We start from the raw sequence: 25,223 nt of genomic DNA, 5'->3' as shown, positions 1-25,223 counted from the left end.
GTTATTCTTTTCAATATGAAATTCAATTTTATCCTGCTCAAGACTAAATAGTGATCACTTCCAATTTCAAATCCTCTGTACACTCTGGTGTCCAGCACCAGGGAGAAAACATCACTATCAACAATAACATAGTCAATGAGTTACTAAATATATGAAGAGCCAAAGGCTTCAATTCGACGACATATAACTTGTAACTTAAACATAGTCAATGAGACTTTTCGTTTTCCTTGCCTCTTCTCTCCATGTGAATTTGTGCACATTTTTATGTTGGAACATGGTGTTAGTAATAACCAGTCCATGTCCTGAGCAGAAATCCAACAAATATTTGCCATTATCATTAGCTTTGCTCTTTTCTCCAAATTTTCCCAAAATATTTTTGTATATCTCGCAATCATTTCCCACTCTGCTATTTAGATCCCCAACAAGGACCAACTTTTCCTTTTTCATTGTGTCAGTTGCTTTTTCTAGAGCCTCAAAAAATTTCTCCACTTCTACCTTAGTAGAACCTTCTGTGGGACCATAGGCACAAATAAGTCTCATTGTCCAGTTCCCCATTCTCATATTTGCCCACATTACTCTACTTGAGACTGACTGCCATTCAAGAAGATTAGCCTCGTATTTGTGTTGAATACTATGGCTACTCCTTTTCCTTGATTGTCAGTACCTGAATATAACATTTTGTATTTATTGCTCAAAAAGATCTCACCAGTTTTTGTCTTTTTTGTTTCAGTCACCCCTATTATGTCGATCTGGTACTTATCTAATTCCTCAGCTAGCTCCATTTCTTTGCCATTCAAGCTTCTTATGTTGATAGTACTGATCTTTATCTCTGGTGATGTTGAGTTGTGGTGTGTTTTCAGATTTTTTCCAGTAGCTGACTTTTCGCTGTTCGGCCTGGTTCCCTGGCGAAAACAACGGGGGGGGGGGGGGGGCTTGTTCAACCGGGTGACACCCCAGCCGGCATGAAATTTTGTCATGTTGTACCATCATTTTTTATTTTGGTTTAACCAATAAGAATATAATTTGGTCGGCTAAATCCCAAATTGCCAGCCCATCAGTTATTTCACGACTGAGCTACTTATATATAGAGGCTAATGACTTCACATCAATTTCCTTAGTATCCCATAATGCAAAGTATAGTCTGCCCACAGTCGCGAGAACCATAGCTGACAGAATGCCAAGAAGCATCAATTCATGTTCAAGGGGAGAAAGGAATAAAGCAATGTAAGAATTCATTATCGACATGCAAAATCACCATATGTAAAATTTTCCAACTGTTGTACAAGCAAAATAGTTACCACTTTAAAAACTGGAACGTTCATAAAAGAAAAGAAAAGCTTAATAAACAAACTCATCTCATGAAACGCATTGATTACCCTATTATCAGAACACCTTCTGTCATGCGCAGAAGTGTTAAGGGGTCTGTGGTTGGACTAAACATATCCTTATGGATATGTATAATGCTATGCATTATGGGAAGGGCCACTATCCAGACTGGTTTTGATCTTTATTGAGGTCTCATCAGTGGGAGCCAGACCCAGAAGTGATAAAGATTGAAATAATTCATAAGTCATATTTCCATATACAAGTAGTCAAAAAGTGTCACACCTTATTACTAAAATACTCTGGAAGAGAGATGCTGAAAGTTTTTTTTCACTTAGTTATACCATAAATTAAAGATGCCAAGAAATTATATTCTTGGTTTCAGCCTCTATCCAAGTGTAAGCAGCAAACAAAGTTTGCACGTGAAGTAATTTCTTACTGGGCTACTTGTATATAGAAACTAATGACTTCACATCAATTGCCTTAGTATCCCAAAATGCAATGCACATATCCTTATGGACATGTATAATGCTATACATTATGGAAAAGGCCACTACCCAGACTGGCTTTGACCTTTATTGAGATCTCATCAGTGGGATCCAGACCTAGCTCCCACTGATGAGACCTTCCCATAACACATAGCATTATACATGTCCATAAGGATATGTGCATTGCATTTTGGGATACTAAGGCAATTGATGTGAAGTCATTAGCCTCTATATACAAGTAGCCCATTCATGAAATTACTTCACATGCAAACTTTTGTTTGCTTATGCTTGGACAGAGGATGAAACCAAGAATATAATTTATTATTATTATGTGATGCCTCTGGGGAGTCCAAAGACTCATCAAGGGAGGACACCTACTCTACAACTTTCCGTCTCCACTCAATCCACCAACTACAATGAGCCACTACACCAATGCCATCTACCGCCCACCACCACTAGTATTTTCATAGACAATCACAAACATCCATGCCCACAGCAGGATTTGAACCAGTGACCTTTTGGCCTGAGAGCAGATATGCTAACCACTCGGCCAACCATGCTGACTAATTTCTTGGCATCTTTAATTTATAACGTAAGTTATCTTCATAACTCTGCTACTAGTATGCTCTTGTGGTTATATCAGTTGCTTTAATATCGTTTTTGCTCTAGGTGTTTACTGGAACTCCCCCCCCCCCTCCCATGTATGTTGTGAGTTGGGGACTGATTGTATTGAATTCTTACTTCAATTCTCTCACACACACTTGGATATTAGAATGACAACATTCTAATATCCAAGTATTAGAATAAGTCATCCATCAGTCAGCTATTTGAATGCCTGAAAACTTGGGTTTAGCATGTGAAACACCAAACACATAAGAACCCATTTAGTTATAAAAAAAAAAAAGGGGGGGGAGGGAAGGGGGTTCTTAAAGATTCGTTTTTCAAACATTTCTGAGAGAGGAGTAATTAACATCTGATGTAGTCTATCACAGAATTTATTAATGAACTGATCTAGCAAACTTATTGAATGTATTTAAATTAATTAACTTCGATGCCCCACATTTTTTTTTAAACTGAACAGAAGCACTAAAATAAAATAGGAATTATCAACAGTTAATTTATTAAATGTATCCAATGCTTGTTTCAGTGAATTTATTAAATTCAATGAAACAAGCTACATTATTATTTTTCATGAATTTTTTTTTTTTTTAAATCATACCTGCAGATGTTCCTGTCTTTTCTGCTCATAAGTTTCTTGAAAGCTTACAGGTTTATTGTCTGCTCCAATATCAGAAAAACCCATCTGCTCTAAGCGCATCCTCCTATACAATTCATAGTGACGAGTATGGGTCTGTTCCCTCATGTCTTCCATATTAGTTCTGATTAACATTTCACGTAACTTTACAAAATCACAATGATTTTCATTTTCCACTACAAAAAAGTAAATTTTTTTTTAATTTTAATAAAATTCATTACACAATGTGTTGTTGGAACTTATGAAAGCTGCTAATTTTTATTGAACTATGCTTCACAAAAATTGTGGTTTATTACTTTCAATTTGATTTCCTTTCTAAACTAGATATTTTAATACTGGGTTCAAATTTTTCCTAAAGAAAGAACTATTTTGAATTATGTAATTCAAAGAGTAGGTAAATACTCAAAAGATCATAAGTATTATCTGACTCGGTGGTCAGCAGTTTTTTTTTTTTTTTTTTACCTGAAAGATAAATTTGCATCCAGCTTCACAACAAATAACTGATCAAGAAGAAGAGAATACCTAGTTTAGATGCTTGGAAAGCTATTAATGTCACATGTTTAGCTCAGGAGATACTGAAGGTAAATATTAGTCCAAGCAAAGGGATCTGATCCTGTTTGGTGTTTTGTGTATTATTGAAGGTACGAATAGGTGAACCAAGATCCTTAGGCAAGAGAAAGGGCAACACTGCATTCTGGTGGCACTGAAGGTGGCTAGATTCTCTTCATCCCACTGAAGGATTTTACAGAGATTAGTGTTTAAGAATAATTGAAAATGATCTTGAAGAGGAGATGTCTGAGCAATGCATAGTTTGTCAAAGGAGTAGGAAGTAGAGCATACTATTATTGGCAAAACTGTGAATGGGATTAGTGGTGATTGAGAATAGGTAGTTTATGTATAGGAGAAAGATGATAAGTGATAAAACAAAGTCCCAGGCACTCCTACATTGGTGATAGAGCTTGGAGACAGAGAACCATCAAAATTACATGTAATGAAAGTTAAGAGAGGAAGCTGGCTATAACATTAAGAGAGGGTGGCAGATAAAGCAACAGATAACAATTTGTTTAGCAGACCTTGATGCCCTTGCAACCAAAAACTCTGGAAATGTCTAGAGCAACAATATATATATATCTCAAAACATTTTCATGGCAGTGGTGGGTGATGTAGGCTGTGGATTTTGATTGGTGAAATCCATACTAGTAGTCACTGATTAACTGGTGGGCCTCTAGGTAGTAGAGAAATTGACTGTTGATTACTTCTTTCATTATTCTGGAGAGGACTGAGGTGATGGTGTTTGGTTGACAATTTGAAGGCAGACTTCTATTTCCCATATATGCAAGTATACTTCTACACATTGGAATAAGTGACAGCTAAGTACAGAAGATTGAAGAGACAATACCGGACAGGTATTAGCTCTGCAGCACAATGTTTGAGTACAAATGGAGACAGCCATTGGGATCAGAAAACTTTTATGTCTAGTATGTTTAGTATTCTTCTGATGTCTTTTAAAACCAAACTAAAAATCATATAGTGCTCAGATTCTGCTATGGTGGGTGATTTGCTTTGTCAGGTGGTGACCTTTGTCTTTAGGTACTGTAAAAATGGTATCATCTGTGAGAGAGAGAAGTAAAGTGCAGGTGAACAGAAATTCCATCCAATGGTTCCGGCAAGGGCCCATTGGATGCAAGATGGCACAGCTCCCATTTAAACAGAAAGCAAGTTTTCTACTACTGGAATTTAGGAATTCAGATTTTTTTTTTTTTTGATTTTTATAAAAAGCCATTTCATTAACAGATTCATTAAACTAGAAGTTTTTATGAATTCCATTAAAAAAAACTTAGTTTAATAACATTTCATGTTATATGTAAAGAACTCAGTAAATAATTACCATACATACTTTTTTATGCATAACTACTCGAAAATTATTCAAAATACTTTTTTTTTAAATAATTCAAATATATTATAAAGTAGAGATAAGATATAATAACTAAGGTATATTACAAGATATTAAGAAGATGTGACAGGAAGTTAAAAGTGAACCATTAAAATAATTTCAGAACCATTATTACAGATAACAAAGGACATAGTGCTATTACTAGTATTTGATAATTATTGCAATAATCAAATTCATTCATCATTTTGAATGAAAAAGTTATGGAATATTTAGTGCAAAAATATTAGTATTGAGGATTTATTTTCCATAAAGACTAATAAAAATAAATCCATGCTACTTACCATGAACTGTACCCCAAGGATACTGCCTTGCTCGAACCATTTTGTTTGCTACTCTCACAAAATCTACACTCCCAACCACTGCAAATGGAATATGTGCCTAAAAAATGTTTAATACATAGTTTTTTCCCCTTAACTTTGATAAACCAAAATAATACAATAAATTAAGAATTATGAAATATGTAAGTTAAAAACTTAGCAAATGATTTAAACAACAGGTTTAATAAAATAAACAATATGACCAAACAAGTTTCATTACGCATCTGATTTACAACAGGGGTACCAAAACTTATGTAAAAAAGACTAGAAAAAAATTAATTACATAGCAGATGTTATCGGAACTTCACAATTAGTGCATACAAACAAGTGACCAGAATATTGATTACTCTATACATATTGGAACAATGCTAGTTGTTGCTGTCATGTTCTGTGGCATGATGTGTGTTATATCCCAGGTCTTATTACAAAATGTAAAAAGTTACCAAAGCAAGACTACCCCTTAACAAGCTCATGCTGCTATCAGAAAGACTTCCATACTCAATCAAGTTTTGTATCTCTAAATATCTTCTAATATCTCTCTAATATCTTCACTACCACCACCACCTTCTCACCATAAGAGAATCTCAAAACAGGTGTAGTGGTGGTTAACTTCCTTTTTGCATTCCTGATATATTTTGTTCTAATTTTTTGTATTTCTTTTTCATCTTTCTACTTCTGACATGCATAAGAGTAAGCTCGATGATCTTCCTGACAGTTGACACATTTAGCTTTTTTTTTTTTGCTTTTTTTTTTTTTTTTTTTTTTTTGCAGAACAAGATTTGTTATCACATCGAGCATGGTAGTGAAGCTACAACAGGCAGTTTGAACATGCCCATATTTCTAACATTTGAAATATCTTAGTGGATTAGGAATGTATGGTTTAACAGGACAGTTGAGATACCCTGCTTTTACAGATGTTGGGGACTTAGGTGTATCAAAAGTATGGATGATGTTCCTTGTTGAAACCAGGTGACCATCCCTACATATCACAGAATGCACCTCACATCTATCACTCCCTGATCTTTAAGCTCTGAACATATCTCTTCATCAGGAAGATCAAAGAGATCTCATTCTCTTATCACTCCTCTACAAGAGTTGGGTTTTTTTATGAGGTGTTACTGTGATTGGTATTCCACCTATTGATGTTGATCCCAGTAGTTTCTTGAAATTGCTAACATGATGTTTCAACAAGGCTATCATCAGAACATAATATCTGAACTTTTGGAGATCCTGCCAGTTCTAAATCCTTTTGAATAAAGAAGGGCAGCATTTTCCCTATTGACTTTTCACCTGTTGTGTGGATAAAAACATTGGTATATTTATAATAGTATCATATAGCTTTTGTTTCTTACTTCTGTTACCAAAACACTGTATCTATGGTATCAGTAATTGGTTGGGATTTTGTTAGGGCCCCCCTGAAAAATTTGAGGATAAAGAATTCATGCTTGCTGAAAGAATGAAATTTCTGTTTAGATCAAGAAAAGTCATAATTTTCTCCTTCCACAAATTTATATTAACTTTTAATTTGAAAATGTTATATAACTGAAACATGCATTCAAAAGATTAAAACAGGACTATTTTTAAAACAAAGTTGAAAACACTTGATTTTAGCACTCTGTTGGTAGTGAAATATACAAAGAAACATACTGCTACACTCAATTTCATTAGGGCAAATACTGTTTAAACAAACTCATTCCTCACAATAAACTACTGGACAGTCCTTAATAGGTGCAATAATCTCAAAGAAATTCACTATAGCAAACTATCTCCACAACAAAATATTACTATGATCAAGAGTGTTATGATAAGAATCAACTGTATTTGAAAGAAGCAGGTACCTTAAAAATATAGCTACATGAGGAACTGTGCTTTATAGAAAAGCTCGAGTTTTGATATTTCTAAAATGTGAAAACAATTTGAAACTCACTAGTATCATTTCCTTCATTGTTAGATCTTGTTATATCACTGAAGGTTTTAGTGAGTATAGACAGAGCATGGCAGTTGTATTATCCCAATTGATGTGATTTGTGGTAACATCGAACTTTTTCTTTTTTGAAATGCCAAAGATGTCAAAAAGTAAATCAACAATCACTTGCCTTCTGGCAGAAATAAAATAAACATAGTATATAAAATTAATGTTTCTACTCGGGAGGGGGGGTTAAAAGCCAGTATGACTTAAAATTTGTTTTTCATGGTGGAAAAGTAAACAATGCTTACAAATTAAAGCATATTTCAGATAAACCATTAGAAAACAACAATCAAAATAAGTCCCAAGTGAAGAGCAGCATACATCATATGTTTTCTAGGATTACTTGGAAGTGACAGAAAAGTTGAAATCAAGTATGCTGAAAGATCTGATTTAATTTTAGACATCTTAAATGAGCTCGGGTTTCTTGAGGATCCAAGTGAAATGAATGCAATGCATTCCATGATATGACATGAAAAAATTTGTCTTCTGGATAGTGCATGGTGGCTATATACCAATCACTGCAATTTATAGTAGACGAATGATGTACAAATGCCAGATTTTTCTCCCTTTTTTTGTATTCCACACTGCCGAGATGTTTTTTTATTTCAAAAACCACTTTTCTAACCTATGTATGCAAAACCACAAGAACAGAATTCTATAGAATATCTTTCAAAGATCTGTGACAGCTTCATATAGTTTGAATAGTTTGCTCTACTCAAAAGCATCATGATGTCAGAGGTTGCTGGAGTAACCTCACCCACACACTTATCTTGGTGGATTTCTGAACAATTTCCAGACAGTGATTCTTTTGTCAAGAAATCAGTCATCTTGTTCAGGAAAAAAAATAAAATAAAATAAAAATAAATATCGAATATTTCCATTCCATTGTCTGACATCCATCCAAATTCCAAACTTACCTATATAATTACTCTTAAACTATATAGGTTAGTTAGAAGTACTGACAGCTTCATCTAACCAAATGTCACAACCAAGCACTAACATAACAAGATGAAAATCATTTGTTTCTAAAATTAAATACTTTGTTTCAGAATACTTCTGAAACAAAGAGGTTTCAAAATGCTGAAAGTGAATAAGACTTAACTGCATTTTTTTAAGTGCAAACATTTCATTTAATTACACATCCAGTAATTAAACTTCAAAATATACTTCCACTTTAATAAAAATTAAATAAATAAATAATGATGCTCAATGGTCTTAACACAACTTTTTTTTTTTAAATGAAAGTATCTTAAAGAAATGCTTACATTCATAGAAGAATTCAATTCAGCAACTGTATCATCATCAGTGGGAAATTGATATATCTGCACTCCATTACTAACCAATTCACTCATTATCTGTATTAAAAAGATTACCATTGAAAAAGATAGAAAAGATTAAAAACTTGCCCTATCAATTTATAAACACAACCTATTTACAATTAATTAATACAAACTGTAAATATATATCAAATATCTTTGTTTACTGATACATGCAAGCCATTTCAATATTGGATAATTTGTGTAATTTTTTTGAATATGCATTCAAAAAAACATGACAAAATTTCATGCCGGCTGGGGCGTTGCCTGGTTAAACAAGGCCCCCGTTGTTTTCGCCAGGGAACCAGGGCGAACAGCGAAAAGTCAGCTACGGGAACAAATCTGAAAACAAACCACTACTCAACATCACCAGAGTTAAAGATCAGTACTATCAACGTAAAAAGACTGAATGGCAAAGAAATGGAGCTAGCTGAGGAATTAGATAAGTACCAGATCGACATAATAGGGGTGACTGAAACAAAAAAGACAAAAACTGGTGAGATCTTTCTGAGCAATAAATACAAGATGTTATATTCAGGCAATGACAATCTAGGAAAAGAAGGAGTAGCCATAGTATTCAACACAAAATACGAGGCTAATCTTCTTGAATGGCAGTCAGTCTCAAGTAGAGTAATGTGGGCAAATATGAGAATGGGGAACTGGACAATGAGACTTATTTGTGCCTATGGTCCCACAGAAGGTTCTACTAAGGTAGAAGTGGAGGAATTTTTTTGAGGCTCTAGAGAAAGCTACTGACACAATGAAAAAGGAAGCATTGGTCCTTGTTGGGGATCTAAATAGCAGAGTAGGAAGTGATTGTCAGACATACAAAAATGTTTTGGGGAAATTTGGAGAAAAGAGCAAAGCCAATAATAATGGCAAATATTTGTTGGATTTCTGCTCAGGACATGGACTGGTTATTACTAACACCATGTTCCAACATAGAAATGTGCACAAATTCACATTGAGAGAAGAGGCTAGAAATAAGAAAAGTCTCATTGACTATGTTATTGTTGATAGTGATGTTTTCTCCCTGGTGCAAGATACTAGAGTGTACAGAGGATTTGAAATTGGAAGTGATTACTTTTAGTCTTGAGCAGGATAAAATTGAATTTCATATTGAAAAGAATAACATGTAAGAAAGTTTTAAAGCGAATAAAAGTTGAGCAGCTCCTCTCAGATGTGAACTGTAGACTAAAATACACAAAGATTATTGAAGAAAAAAATGAAAGAGTTTGAGAACAGGAATCAAACCTTGGAGATTCAGTGGCAAACTCTGAAGAAAACATTGATTGATTCTGCCAGAGAGGCATGTGGTGAGGTTGTCTGCAAGGATAAAAAAATCAGAACTCACTGGAGGACACAGGAAGTAAAAGAGACAGTGAAGGAAAAGAAGAAAGCATATCAAAAGTTCCTGGCAAATAAGTCAGCTTGTGCTCTTAGAGAATATAGAGACAAATGCAAGAATGCTAAACACTGTGTAAAACTAGCTAAACAAAAGTCATGGGAGGACTTTGGCAAGAATATAGAAAATAAATATCAAGAAGGTGGCAAAATATTCTGGAGGTTGTTGAAGAAGCTTAGGAATGGAGGAAAGAGTGCTGTAAAAGGAGTTAGAGATGATAAAGGTGACATGAAAACGGGAAGAAAAGATATCCTTGAAGTATGGAGTAATTACTTTGAAAAACTGCTAAATGAAACAAGCAGTGATGACAGCACAGTGGTAAAAAACACTGCCCAGGCATGCAGTCAGGAATACATATCCATACTTGAAGTAGAAAAAGCCATCAAAGGCTTGAAATGTGGAAAGGCAGCAGATGCAAATAATATTCGACCAGAAATGCTAAAGTATGGAGGTATAAGAGTCTTACAGTGGCTGCACTGCATAGTTCAGAAAGCCTGGATACAGGGACGAATTCCCAACGATTGGAGCAGAGCTCTCATAGTACCCATATATAAAAAGGGAAATAAAACTGAATGTGAGAATTACAGAGGTATTTCCCTACTGAGTGTTCCTGGCAAGATCTATGCAAATATACTTGAGAAACGATTAACCATTGTGGAAGAAAAGCTTGGTGAAGAACAAGCTGGATTCAGGCCAAATAGAGACTGTCAGGATCAGATCTTCACTTTACGACAAATAGTCGAGAAAGCATGGAAATATAACAAAGATTTGCCCAAAGAGAAATTAGTCAAGATATAACAAAGATTTGTCCAAATCGACAAAACATTAAGTTTTGTCGATTTGGAAAAGGCATATGACAAGGTGCCAATAGAGAAGCTATTCAATATGCTTCAGTTATATGGTGTGAATGAGGCATTGTATCAAGCAATACTTAGTCTTTATTTGAGTTGTAAGTCAGCATTTATAATTGAAGGAAGTACAGCAAGATGGTTTAATGTTAAATCTGGTGTGAGACAAGGATGTACATTATCCCCTCTGTTATTCATTATCTATATGGATCACATTATGAAGGAAAGTGGTATTAAACATAACATCAAAATTGGAGATGTTACTGTCAGCTCTTTGCTTTATGCGGATGTTATATTTTTAAATAAATCCGCTACAAGTCTGCAAGATTCTCTGACTAAATTGAATAGCTGTTGTAATAATAAATATGTTATGAAGGTCAGCAATAAAAAAGACAATGAAAATAGGCAGAATCATTGAAAATATCAACTGTGTTGTGAATGGAGAACTCAGCTACTTAGGCACGATTTTTACTGAAGATGGTAAATTAAATATAGAAATAGACAACAGAATCAGCAAAGCTGGTATGGTGGGAAGTCAATTGAATGAATTCATATGGAATAAGAGAGAAATTAGTCAAGACACTAATTTAGCTGTATACAAGACAGTGTTGAAACCAGTTTTAACTTATGGATCTGAGAGCTGGGTCAGAAGTAAAACACTTGACCAAAGACTAGAGACTGCAGATATGAGCATCCTGAGAAAGATTAGAGGTGTGAACAGATGGCATCAATGGCAATATCATATTAAAAACGAGGATATTAGGAAAGAACTTGACATTGTTAGCATCCAGGAATGCATTAGCAGAGCTAATTTCAAGTGGTATGGTCACTTAAACAGAATGGGCGAAGAAAGATTAGCAAAACAAGTGTTCTCTGCCAGGTTGGCAGCAAAACGATCCAGAGGAAGACCAAGATATAGGTGGATTGATACGGTACAAAGTGCCTTAGACGATAGAAACATAAGATCTGATAATGTTGGAGTCTTGACAAGTAACAGACTGATTTGGAGGAAAATTGTAGATATGAAGTTAGTAATGATGTAATTTTTTTCATGTAGTACTATGGTATCCTGTACACCCTTGAGGGTACATGGCAGGAATTTGATGATGATGATAAAATGCATGTTCTTGCTTTAATTATTTCATTAAAATTACAATATAATAAAGGCTTTTATTCTGCAATGGATGAATTTCAATATACAAGTTTTATCAGTGTTCTGTACTATTATTTGCAATTACTCATTATGCTGTAATTATTTAGCTAACACTTTTTTTTAATCTAAAACAATATAAAATTTTATCTGAATACTATACTTTACCTCCAACAAAGAAGGTAAATTATAAATTATGTATCTTTAAACAGTTATCAACAGTCACATGATTGTCAAAGACTATCATTTGCCCCGAATATCATTAGCAAGCTTATATGAATTGACTTATGTAACTGAGTGAGTGAGTGAGCACTTCCTGTCATTCAGAATACTGATTAAAAATTCAAAGTGGAGGGGGGTGGGAACAGCTCTATCATGAATAAAAAAGATGGAAAATATGAATGTTATGAGAAGTGCAGTGATGGAAAAAAAAACTTACTTTTCACAGAAATAGTTATAGAAAAAAATAAAATAAAAATAAGTATACAGACATCACAGGATGTTTAATCACCGTACCGGCCTAGACATGTATATATGTCCATAATTACATGAATGCAAAGTACCCATTGAAGTCAATATAATCTTCATACATGATAGAAAGAATGATATGGATACAAAGTGTATATTTTCAATATATTATCTGTGCGGCCGGTAGGGTGGTTAATTAAAAAAACTTCTTAGTCTTATTGAAATGGAATAATTCTAAGTCTGATTTCATCAGATTTATGAAAATCTCATGAACAGTAAACACCACATTAATATTTACCTGTACTATTCATGAACATACTGCTGTAAAACTCAGATAATGACTTCATGAATCAGAATGTTTTCCTTTGTCAAGAAATTTGTTTCATTATAACTTTGAATCTGTTGCTGTTTATTGGTGACTTGAACAGAAGAAACTAATATCTTGATTTTGATTTTATTATGCTATAAGTACTATTAAGAATGCAAAAAATCAGTATAGACTTTGGAAGAAATTTTCTCCCCCATTGTAGCACATTCGATTTGGGGAAAAACCAACGACAGAGAATACAAATTTGATTTTGCTATTCAAAATAATTTTATGATTACTAATATTTTATATCTTCATAAGCCATCAAGAAATTGGACATGAACCTCGCCTAATAAATGTGTCCACAAGTTAACTAAATGCATACTTGTTTGGACAATGCATATAAAACATCAGTTTACTTCCTAAAACCAAATCTTTCCCAGGAGTCGATACGGCAGTGACCACAACATAGTCATTGCTACCTTGAATCTAAAATTAAAACAAAAAGATAAATCAAAACTAAAAAAAAAAAAAAAAGACAGCATTAAGAAGTTGGAATCACCCCATCTCAGACAACAACATAAATCCCATACTGCTAATTCCTTGAATACTTTCCATAAAGAATTTGGAAGTATTGAAAATGAATACAAACTCTTTTCCAAAGTAATTTTATAAGTAGCTGGAACTGTAATAGAGAAATCTCATAGGATAATCAAACTCTGGATTACAGAAGACATTTTACAGTAATGTGAACAAAGGGGAAACTATAAAATCCAGCATAAACAAGAATAACGACAACAAGAAACAAATATAAAGAACTAAACAAAATAAGAAAAAATAAAAACAGCTAAAACCAACTAGATTTTGAAAGAATGTGAAAAGACTGAAGAACTACAAAAGAAAACTTAAGAAATGCTTTCAAACAATAAGCATATAACAAAATCCTTTATAAACACTAACTGGTCACTTTAGGAAGAAATGACATTTTAACTGGAAAGGACTAAAATCACTAAACTCTTGCATGCTGACATGATTACACAGCTACCTGTTTTTCAAAAGACTTAATAATCAAAAACTTTAAGACATAATACAACTAACATTGGATGAAGGACACTGCCCTATTTTAAGAGAAGAGGGTAGCAGCAGTTAATTCTTTGAGAGTGGGAAAAGTGCCAAGCACAGATGGGGTAACTTCAGAGCTACCGAAAGCAAGGGGGAGAATCTATCATAGATGCTCTTTTCAAAATCTGTCAAGATGTATGAAATAAAGAATAATGGCCTAATGATTGGTGCAACTCTATTCTTATTTCTCTACCCAAAAAAGGGAACAGTACAAAATGTAGCAATTATAGAACTATCAGCCTAATCAATCGCCCAAGAAAAATGTTCTAAACATTTTACTCTCAAAAACTGAAAGGAAAATAGAAAGTATACTTTCAGAGCACCAAGAAGGATTTGGATTCTGTATAAAGAAAAGTACAACAGACCATTTCTCACTGGGAAAAAATATATGAACATAGTATTCTTCATCTGTTCATTGGATATCCACAGATGCCGTATGGTCACTCCGATGCTCGGTGATGTGTTACACCAGTCCTCCCCATGTCCTGTTGTATGCTTAAGGCTCTGACTGTCTGAAGATCAGTCACTCCGCACGCACACACACACACACACAATCCATCTGATTGATAGTCTATCCCTTCTTTTTCCAGAAACTTTACCATCTATTATTGTTCTGAAAGTCCTCCATTTCAGTATATGATATCCTCAAGAACCTTCTGTAACACCATATCTCAAAAGTAGCTATCCTTTTTTTTTTTTTTTTTATCTAACTTCTTTAGGTTCTAAGTCTTGCATCCATAATCCTCATCTTTGTTCCCATTGAGAGAGATCCATCCTTCCAGATTTTAGACAAGTCTCTGACTGTTGTTTTAGTCATTCCTAATCTTCTGATGTCTTCTGAACAGCAATTCTTCACACTGATAATGAATCTTGAACTTGAGTTTCTCAGGAGCTTCCCTGTCTGCATTTCTTTGAGAACCATAATCTTTGTCTTGCTAGTTTTGAGCTGAAGTCCTTTGTTCTTACTAATCTTATTAACTTTGTCAAGAATTTGTCCTAACATAGACAGCCAAACCTTTATCTAAATCCCCCCCCCCCCATACACAGGCAACTATTAAAAATTCTCTATGCTTTAAAACATTAATAAAAAATCTAACTTGAAAAATACTTGCATTGTATAGCCAGTTTCAATATTACTTCACTATCACTAATATACCTTGACTTAATCCACATTTCTTTCCTGACATAACTGAATTATTCATATTCAACATGTATTCAAGTTACTTCTTATGGAAGGGAAAACAGTGGGAATAGATTGCAATGGGTACCTCCTCCCCTTCTATAGCTAATTTCTATATGGGCAAGAGCCTATCAAAATTCTAGTCAATAATGGAAAATTAGAAGAAAGATTCATTTACTTGGAAAATGTACAACAAAGAGCAGCCAGTCCAAACAGGATAGTCAAGTGTGCACTGCTAAAGCAGCTGCTGCCACTCCAATTGCTTATGGAAGTACAATAAAATGCAGTTAATCACAAGACTACCACATCGACACCCTTGTTAACCCCATCCTGCTATATGGAAGTGAGAGTTGGGCATTGGTAAGGGAAGATGAGAAAAGATCATAAGCCTTCAAGATGAAGTGTTAGAGAAAACTTTTGAAGATACCATATACTGCACATGAGAAATGTGCAAGTTTAAGAGTAAAATCTGATCAATTACCAGAAGACAAAAAATATCACAAAAATACATCAAAAACAGCTCCAGTGACTGGGTCATGTGGTTAGATCTGATAGTTTGCCAAAAATAGTGGTGTGTGATTGCAATGGATTGCCTTTGGATGCTGTGAGTGCAAGCGATGTGAATGAATTCAAGAATAAGTACGATAGCTGGTGTGTGTGTGTGTGTGTGTGTGTGTGTGTGTGTGTGTGTGTGTGTGTGTAGTATGTGGCCTCCACAATTTAGGAAGATAACACATGAACATATGTGCAAGCAGAGAGAGAGAGAGAAAATGATCTTGCATACAAAATTCATAATCACATTCTTTATGATTAAAAAGGTTAGGAAAAATGTTTAAAAACTATATGTAATGCTTAACTACACAATTTAATCTACCTGAAAGTTTTTCAATTAAAAAATCACCATCATGGATTTTACCATTTTCAATCAGAGAATCTTGTTTATGCTACTAATCACTGTACAAACTTCTTGAAAAATTCTGAAGAAAATGAAGTGATTGCTCTTGGAACATCTAAAAAGAGCATCTTGACAGAAGCCTATTAAGTAAGATCATCTTATTTCTCTCTTCTGTAACTAGATTTCCAGTTTTCTCTGGTCACACATTACATGTGATTGTGGATGGCTCTTTATCAACATATGTCAATTACAGCCTGTTCAAAATGTCTGCTATAGTGCCAGTTCATAATTTGACAGAACAATGCAGTACATCACTCTTAATTAGCAACTGGTGTTTTAACAGGCTTATCATAAAAAAAAAAGGTAAGTCAAGTGGTATGTGATCTGAAAGAGAATTGGTGGAAGTTCACATGACAGCTTATGATGCTATGATTCTGAAGAGCAATTCAGAAATGAGTATCTATTTAGAGTGTAAAAATGTGTCGTCTGCACCATTGTAATATATATGATACTAATTTTCTTTAAGTTGATGGTATACTTCATTCAAAATTTATACTTATCTTGTTTATTTTAACTCACTTAACTCTTTATACTTAACAGTCATGACTCCATTGTTCTTAATCTATTGCTTGATTTAGTCTACTACAGTTAATCCTTTCACTCAATTAGACCCCATTTTTTTTTCTCAATGTCGTAACTATGCTTATTCACGTGCACGAATTTTTATGACATAGGAATTGCTTCTGGCTGGAGTCAATCCCTTTGTCTAAACCAGGGGTCACCAAACTTATTTGACCGGTGACCCCTTCAAGAGTTTGACTTTTTATCGACCCCCTCTATTTTACTATTATGTAATTATAATAGGACAAGCAAAAAAAGATGCTTATGCGAGTTTTTAGATTGTTTATTTTATAGTTACAGTGTTTATTGTATGTATAATATAGTATATATTATTATATTACTATTACTACTACTATCACTAGTAATACTAGTGATATTAATCAACTACTGGTATTAATATCCCTGGTATTACTACCAGTCCTGCTCAACTCTTCAACATAGAGAAGTTTAGTTCGTGAATGAATAACGATTGAATTATAATATGTATGTTGATGAATTTTAGAACATTAACGCTCACTTGTATGTCGATGCGCAAAAATGAGACTGGGATTGAATACGTGTAAGTAAATAAGAACCGCGCAGGTGTTGCAATCTCGCTCCCGCCACGCAGGAACCACAAACATCCGTTTATTGGTAAATACGTCATTTTGGCCTACTTGATTGGCCTCTAACTATTTTCATGACCTTGCTCCATCTTACAGGTCCTATTCATGTCACTGTTCCCACGATTCACTCTTAATTGCATTGTCATTCAGGATGGAGGTAATCCAAGTTAACCAAATTAAATATTACCCGTACAATGATGTCTTATATTTTTCTATCGACCCCTAACAATGTTATTTTGACCCCTGGGGGTCGATATCGACCATTGGTCTAAACAGTAAGCGTTTTTCTATATTGATTTCTAAAAAATCACAGATAAGACTATTAGAAAAACACTCAGCAAAGCACGGAATTATCTTTTAACTTATCGCTATATCAAGCAATGCAATACTCTATTCTTCAGTCGTGGCTACTTAGCTCCCTAGGTCACACAGGTTCGGTCTTTTTATGAGAAGTGCATTGGTATATAGGAATCAGGAAAGTTATTTGACAAACAAAACAACTTATTCATGCTAATTAAAGCACAATGAAGTTAACACTAAGCACACAATCTTTTTCCCGACTCTATACTTCTCAGCAATATTAACTTAGATTGTAAATTATCCAATCTAGTTCAACAATTCTCCTTTAAGTAAACAGACTAAGGTAATATTTGTGCCTACACTTAATTCATACAAAACAACAGACCTTCACATACTATACCACAGGCAAGCTTAGACAATAAATAACATTACGCACGTTAACTTTCATCTTGTAACAACGCTAACTTATCTCACACAACTAAGCAAGTTAATTCTCAATGGTTAGCTAATTGCCTTCAGTCCTGAAGTAACATTAACAAAAAAAAAAAAGAGCTAGAGCAATCTCTGCCTCTAGTTAAATCACATATAATAGACCTTACTTGGTATTTAGTCATCTAGTCCACATCAGTAGATCCTTGAGATCATTATCATCTTCTTCCAATATTGCGTACACGCACACGGACACCGTTTTCCGTTATCGACGAGGGCATTTCCACTGGCAGAGATAATCAGGAACCTTGGCGGCTAGAAATCCAGAGCTTGCTTTCTACACTGCATAAACGACCCATCTAGCATCTTTGAGCATCTGTTGGCTGGAACGAGGTCCCTTGACCTAGAATCGGCAGGACATACTCAAACCGGGAGTCGGAACAGAAACTGGGCGAAATCGAACTTATCCAGCGACGACCATCGAAACCAGAACTTGCTTTCTACACTGCATAAACGACCCATCTAGCATCTTTGAGCATCTGTTGGCTGGAACGAGGTCCCTTGACCTAGAATTGGCAGGACATACTCAAACCGGGAGTCGGAACAGAAACTGGGCGAAATCGAACTTATCCAGGGACGACCATCGAAACAACCTCTCCTCCTAAGCGGTCTTCTAGCTAGCTATGGCTGACCTTCTCCACAATGAACCCTCTTCATGATGACTGACCTTCCTCAAAAAAAGCTTCTCTTCCCCATGTCTGTGTGTCCTGCTCTCTCAATGTCATCTTGCTACTATTTTATTCCCCTGGGTATTCATAGAGGTATTTTTCCCCACTTTTTAGATCGCTGCATTAAGGTGGGAAACCCAGTACATTCTTGACCTTTGTATGTGCGTGCGACGGTCTTAGGTCTTATTCTTAATCCCGTCTGGGATATTTCTTTGTCTTAACAATCTATTGTTACAATTCATTCAGACATTTCTTCTTTGTCTTTTGTTGTTGTACAGCAAATCAATAGTTAAATATTAACCAAAATTATAAGTATGTTAAATTAATTTGAATTCCTAAGTAAAATCGGTATAGAAAGAATCTAATCTAAAAATTCTGTCTATATAAGATTTTACAGAGACATTCATTTAAGGGAGATGCAATCTTCAATACGTAAATATCATTAACCTCATGGGGGGGGGGGAGATTTCTTGTACTAACATGAAATATAATTAAATCATTATAATTCATCTGAATAAATCCACACAAAATTTCTCACACTTTTTTTTTGTCCTCTCCATGAGATCTGGCAATATGCATACACAGTGTGCCCAGTAAATAATGAGACAGGATTTTTAACAGGCTTATTGTAGATAGAACTGGCATATCACTTTAATCACTATGGTGTGTATTCAACAAGCATGAGTGTTGCAATTGCTTTATTAGTTCTTGTGTGAACACTGAGTGAGTATAGACTATTTAGTGACTACACCAAGTGTAATCACTAAACAGAATTGGGCAAAACAGTATACCATTTTAACCACTATAGTGTACAACACTCCTGCTGTTTCCAATGAGCATGAGTGTTGCAACAGCTTTATTAGTTTTTGTGCAGACAATGAGTTGGTGTTAGTGCCTGGTGTCAAAAATCACTGCCAAGGTTGTACCATTTTAAAAAGAATGTGATTGGTGATTAATCCTAATGCTTCCAATATCATTAGAAATGAAATGGCAAAGCATGGAATGGCAATAACCAACATTTCCAAGACAGCAAAAGGTTCAACTGCAGAAGTCTGGAATTAAAAGAATGGTGATTTTTTTTTCAATATTCATGGAATTGTTCATAAGGAATTTGTTCTAGATGGCCCAATGATTAAAAGTTTATCAAAGATTATCTTAGCATCATTGCAACACCTGAATTGACACGAGGTAAGATGGGGGGGGGGGGTAATATCAAATAGGCTGCAGCATGACAATGAGCCTGCACATTGTACATTAAACATGAGTCTCCACTTCCAAATCCATCAGAGCTCAAATACCCAAACTGTTTCTGAAAGTGAAAATGAAATTCAAAAGCTGTTCAACTCAGTGGATGTCATCCAAAAAGAGTCTGAATGCCAAGCTCAATGCTACCCTTTTAGATGCCTTTTAAATGATGTAAACAATGCATTATGAGCACATTATATTGAAAATAATTTTTTTCCCTGTAGTTGGTTTTAATTTTAATTATATGAATTTTGTCTTTTTATTTAATAGGCACATTGTGTACATCAATATATCTGAATAATAAATACTTGTTTGCAAAACATACCTTAATTTTAAATCTTTGTAATTCTGTTTTGGATATGGTGTCAGCTTTGGCAATAATAGGAATGATGTTTACTTTGCTATCTAACTTCTTCATGCACACAAGGTCAATAGACTTCAGTCTGAAAACAAATTCCATAAAAAGAAATTCATTAGTGTTTAAACTATATACATAATTCTAATATTAATCACACACACACACACACACGAGAAGGCTATTCAACCTATAGTAAATTAGTACATGGATAGGCAAAAAAAAGCTAAGGAGAAAGAAATAAAAATTTTTAACGTCATGTTCTTTAAAAGATACTTGTGCCATTGAGGTTTCTTTAATTGACATGAAAAAAACAAAAGGAAATAAGTAATAATATTTATTTAAAGCCATATCGTTCAGTCTGAATATGACAGGCCATCATCAGTGGCGACGATAGTTAATTACAACGTTGAATGCGAACAATTGATTGATATGAAACAATAGCAGCAGCATGATGTTATACATAAAACAACTCAATGGCATAACTGAAGAAGCATGGTTTATTAAAAATTCATTAACTGTATTAATTTTACACATAAGTATTATTTGATATGCTCTATAATGCAACAAAATTTGAGCTGAGGTTCCCAGAAAAGCTGAAGTTTATCCCTTTCAACAATATCATCATCAAATTCCTGCCATGTACCCTCAAGGGGTGTACAGGATATGATAGTACTCCATGAAAAATTTGCATCAATACTAACTTCCTATCTACGATTTTCCTCCAAATCACTCTTTTACTTCTCAAGATGCCAACATTATCAAATCTTATATTTCTATCGTCTAAGGCACTTTTTACCGCATCAATCCACCTATATCTTGGTCTTCCTCTGGGTTGTTTTCCTGCCAACCTGGCAGAGAACACTTGTTTTACTAATCTTCCCTCTCCCATTCTGTTTAATAGATCATACACCCAAGATTAGCTCTGCTAATGCATTCCTGGATGCTGACAATGTCAAGTTCTTTCCTAATATCCTCGTTTTTAATATGATATTGCCACTGATGCCATCTGTTCACACCTCTAATCTTTCTCAGGACTCTCATATCTGCGGTCTCTAGTCTTTGGTCAAGTGTTTTATTTCTGACCCAGCTCTCAGATCCATAAGTTAAAACTGGTTTAAACACTGTCTTGTATACAGCTAATTTAGTGTTCCGACTAATTTCTCTCTTATTCCATATGAATTAATTCAATTGACTTCCTACCATACCAGCTTTGTTGATTTTGTTGTCTATTTCCATATTTAATTTACGATATTCACTAAAAATCATGCCTAAGTAGCTGAAATGTTTTACTTGTTCCACAGGTTTTCCATCACAACACCGTTGACCTTTTCAATGCTTCTGCCTATTTTCATTATCTTTGTCTCGTTATTGCTGACTTTCACACCATTCTATTACAACAGTTATTCAATTTAGTCAGGGAATCTTGCAAACTTGTAGCAGATTTATTTAGATGTATAACATCATCTGTATAAAGCAAAGAGCTGATATTAACATCTCCAATTTTGATATCAGGTTTAATACCACTTTCATTCATAATGTGATCCATATAGATAATGAATGACAAAGGGGATAATGTTCATCCTTGTCTGACACCAGATTTAACATTAAATCATTTTATAATTGAAGGAAGCTGTACTTCCTTCAATTATAAATGCTGACTTACAACTCAAATAAAGACTAAGTATTGCTTGATATAATGCTCCATTGACACCGTATAACTGTAGCGTATTGAATAGTTTATCTCTTGGCACCTTGTCATATGCCTTTTCCAGATCGACAAAACGTGAATACAGATCTTTGTTATAATATGTCGTAAAGTGAAGATCTGATCCTGACAGCCTCTATTTGGCCTGAATCCAGCTTGTTCTTCACCAAGCTTTTCTTCCACAATTCTTCTCAACCGTTTTCTCAAGTATACTTGCATAAATCTTGCCAGGAACACTCAGTAGGGAAATACCTCTGTAATTCTCACATTCAGTTTTATTTCCCTTTTTATATATAGGCACTATGAGAGCTACTCCAATCATCGGGAATTCGTCCCGCTGTCCAGGCCTTCTGAATTATGCAGTGCAGCCATTGTAAGACTTTGATACCTCCATACTTGAGCATTTCTGGTCGAATATCATCTACTCCTGCAGCCTTTCCACATTTCAGTCCTTTGATGGCTTTTTCTACTTCAAGTATGAATACATATTCCTGAGTGTTTGTTTACCACTGTGCTATTACTGTTTGTTTCATTTAGCAATTTTTCGAAGTAATTACTCCATACTTCAAGGATATCTTTTTCTCCAATTTTTATGTCACCTTTATATCTCTAATTCCTTTTACAGCAGTCTTTCCTCCATTTCTGAGCTTCTTCAACAACCTTCAACCTCCAGAATATCTTGCCACCTTCTTGATATTTATTTTCTATGTTCTTAAAAGTCTTCCCATGACTTTTATTTAGCTAGTTTTACACAGTGTTTAGCTTTCTTACATTTGTCTCTGTATTCCCTATAAGCACAAGCTGACTTATTTGCCAGGAACGTTTGATATGCTTTCTTCTTTTCCTTCACTGCCTCTTTAACTTCTTGTGTCCACCATGGAGTTTTGATTTTTCTATCCTTACAGACAAACTCACCTCATGCCTCTCTGGCTTAATCAGGATTTTCTTCAAGGCTTGTCAACTGAATCTGGAAGGTTTGGTTCCTTTTCTCAAACTCTTTCATTTTTTCTTCAATAATCTTTGTGTATTTTAGTTTACAGTTCACACCTGAGAGCTGCTCAACTTTTATTCGCTTTAAAACTTTCTTACATGTTATTCTTTTCAATATGAAATTCAATTTTATCCTGCTCAAGACTAAATAGTGATCACTTCCAATTTCAAATCCTCTGTACACTCTGGTGTCCTGCACCAGGGAGAAAACATCACTATCAACAATAACATAGTCAATGAGACTTTTCTTATTCCTTGCCTCTTCTTTCCATGTGAATGTGTGCACATTTTTATGTTGGAACATGGTGTTAGTAGTAACCAGTCCATGTCCTGAGCAGAAATCCAACAGGCATTTGCTATTATTATTAGCTTTGCTCTTTTAACCAAATTTTCTCAAAATATTTTTGTATGTCTGACAATCACTTCCTACTCTGCTATTTAGATCCCCAACAAGGACCAACTTTTCCCTTTTTGTTGTGTCAGTTGCTTTCTCTAAAGCCTAAAAAAAAAATTCCTCCACTTCTACTTTAGTAGAACCTTGTGTAGCCATAAATAAGTCTCATTGTCCAGTTCTCCATTGTGATATTTGCCCACATAACTCTACCTGAGACTGCCTGCCATTGAAGAAGATTAGCCTCTTATTTAGTGTTGAATACTATGGCTACTCCTTTTCTTTGATTGTCATTGCTTGAATATAACATTTTGTATTTATTGCTCAGAAAGATCTCACCAGTTTTTGTCTTTTTTTGTTTCAGTCACCCGTATTATGTCGATCTGGTACTTATCTAATTACTCAGCTATCTCCATTTCTTTGTCATTCAGGCTTCTGATGTTGATAGAACCGATCTTTAAACTCTGGTGATGTTAATTTGGAGTGTTTTTCAGATTTGTTCCAGTAGCTGGCTTTTCACTGTTTGCCCTGGTTCCCTGGCGAAAACATCGGGGGCCTTGTTTAACTGGGGAATGCCCCAGCCGGCATGATATTCTGTTATGTTGTACCATCATTCTATATTTTGGTTTAAGCCAATAAGAATACAATTTGGTCAGCTAAATCCCAAATTGCCAGCCCATTCTTGTTCGTTCAGTTTCCAGGTAGATACCTAACAGGGTGCACCATGAGGTGAGAATTGGACATTAGGTCAGAAGCCCTGGTCGGTTCTCCACATTCCTTTAAAGGCTATGGGGAGGTCTCCTCTCAGTTATATGGCTTTGACCCTTAAGCGCCCCCCCCCCCTTTGCATGATGCAAATAGACACCAAAAAGCCAATGAATTTGAGGTTTTAAGATTTCAGGCTGAAAGGATTTGATTAATTTTGAAATTTAACTCTGTTTTTTTAAGTATAATGTTATAACTGAAACATCATTAAAAGGCTAGCATTATGCAGCCAACTCAAAACTTAAAAAAAAAACCTGAAGTAACTTACCCATGACCAGTTGGACATATGAAATAAAGGCAGATATGGATTCTAGTATCATGATATGTGGATAGTGAACGTTTGATCTTTAGTTCTTCTTGTAGATATGCTTCAAACTGAGCATCAATATAGTCCACAATTGCTTTGAAGCTGGAAAAAAAAAAAAAAGAAAAAATATTATACACTCACATTTTACTAACATAATAGCCAAAATATTAGAATCATCCCATGATAAATGAAATCCATCAGTAACACATCACTAACAACATGTGACAAGCAGCAAACTGCCAGTAATCCATATTCAAATATGTGCAATAATGGACAAAGTTGTGACTGAGTAACTTTAAATAGGAGGATAACAGTGGGGGCCAGACAAGTCATGAGAAATACACAGTGTGCCTGTTAAGTAATGAGAAAATTATTATATCAAAACAAAGAACTATATTTGGAATTGTCAATTACATATTCAAAAATAATCTCTCTCCAACTCCACACATTTACATTTGTCATACAGATGTTTGAAGGCACAGTGGAAGTCATAAACAGGAACCTCCTTCAGTGTCTAGGTCACACTGCACTGTATGTCTTCAATGCCACTGAAGCACTCCCTTTTCAAAGCACACTTCATCTTTGGGAAGAGGAAAAACTGCAGCAGCCAAATAGGGAGGGATGTTCGATCACACACACAGATCAACTTCGAAGCCAGAAAGTGCTTCACAGGCAGCACACAGTGCATCAATGCATTATAATGCAACAGAAACCAGTTGTTGTGGAACAGTTCTTTCCTGACACATCGCATGCAGACATTGCATTACTCCTAATCTCATCAC

General features: G+C 34.8%; 1 protein-coding gene across 1 annotated transcript in view; it reads right to left on the bottom strand.

Moving 5' to 3' along the window:
• The window catches only part of Septin2 (septin 2), a 128,495-nt gene that overhangs the window by 22,359 nt on the left and 80,913 nt on the right, over window positions 1-25,223 (bottom strand). Inside the window, exons 5-9 of the mRNA XM_090395031.1 lie at window positions 24,403-24,543; window positions 20,251-20,368; window positions 8,572-8,661; window positions 5,302-5,398; window positions 3,031-3,242 (exon numbers count right to left, since the gene is read on the bottom strand). Of these exons, the coding sequence (XP_090251157.1) occupies window positions 3,031-3,242; window positions 5,302-5,398; window positions 8,572-8,661; window positions 20,251-20,368; window positions 24,403-24,543 (658 nt within the window). The remainder of the gene's footprint in view (window positions 1-3,030; window positions 3,243-5,301; window positions 5,399-8,571; window positions 8,662-20,250; window positions 20,369-24,402; window positions 24,544-25,223) is intronic.

This window comes from Typopeltis vanoorti, chromosome 6, assembly GCF_054136105.1.
Source record: "Typopeltis vanoorti isolate ZY-2024b chromosome 6, IOZ_Tvanoo_1.0, whole genome shotgun sequence".
NCBI lineage: Eukaryota > Metazoa > Arthropoda > Arachnida > Uropygi > Thelyphonidae > Typopeltis > Typopeltis vanoorti.
Note: the sequence above shows the minus strand (reverse complement) of the source record. Positions and strands in the feature narration are given on the sequence as shown.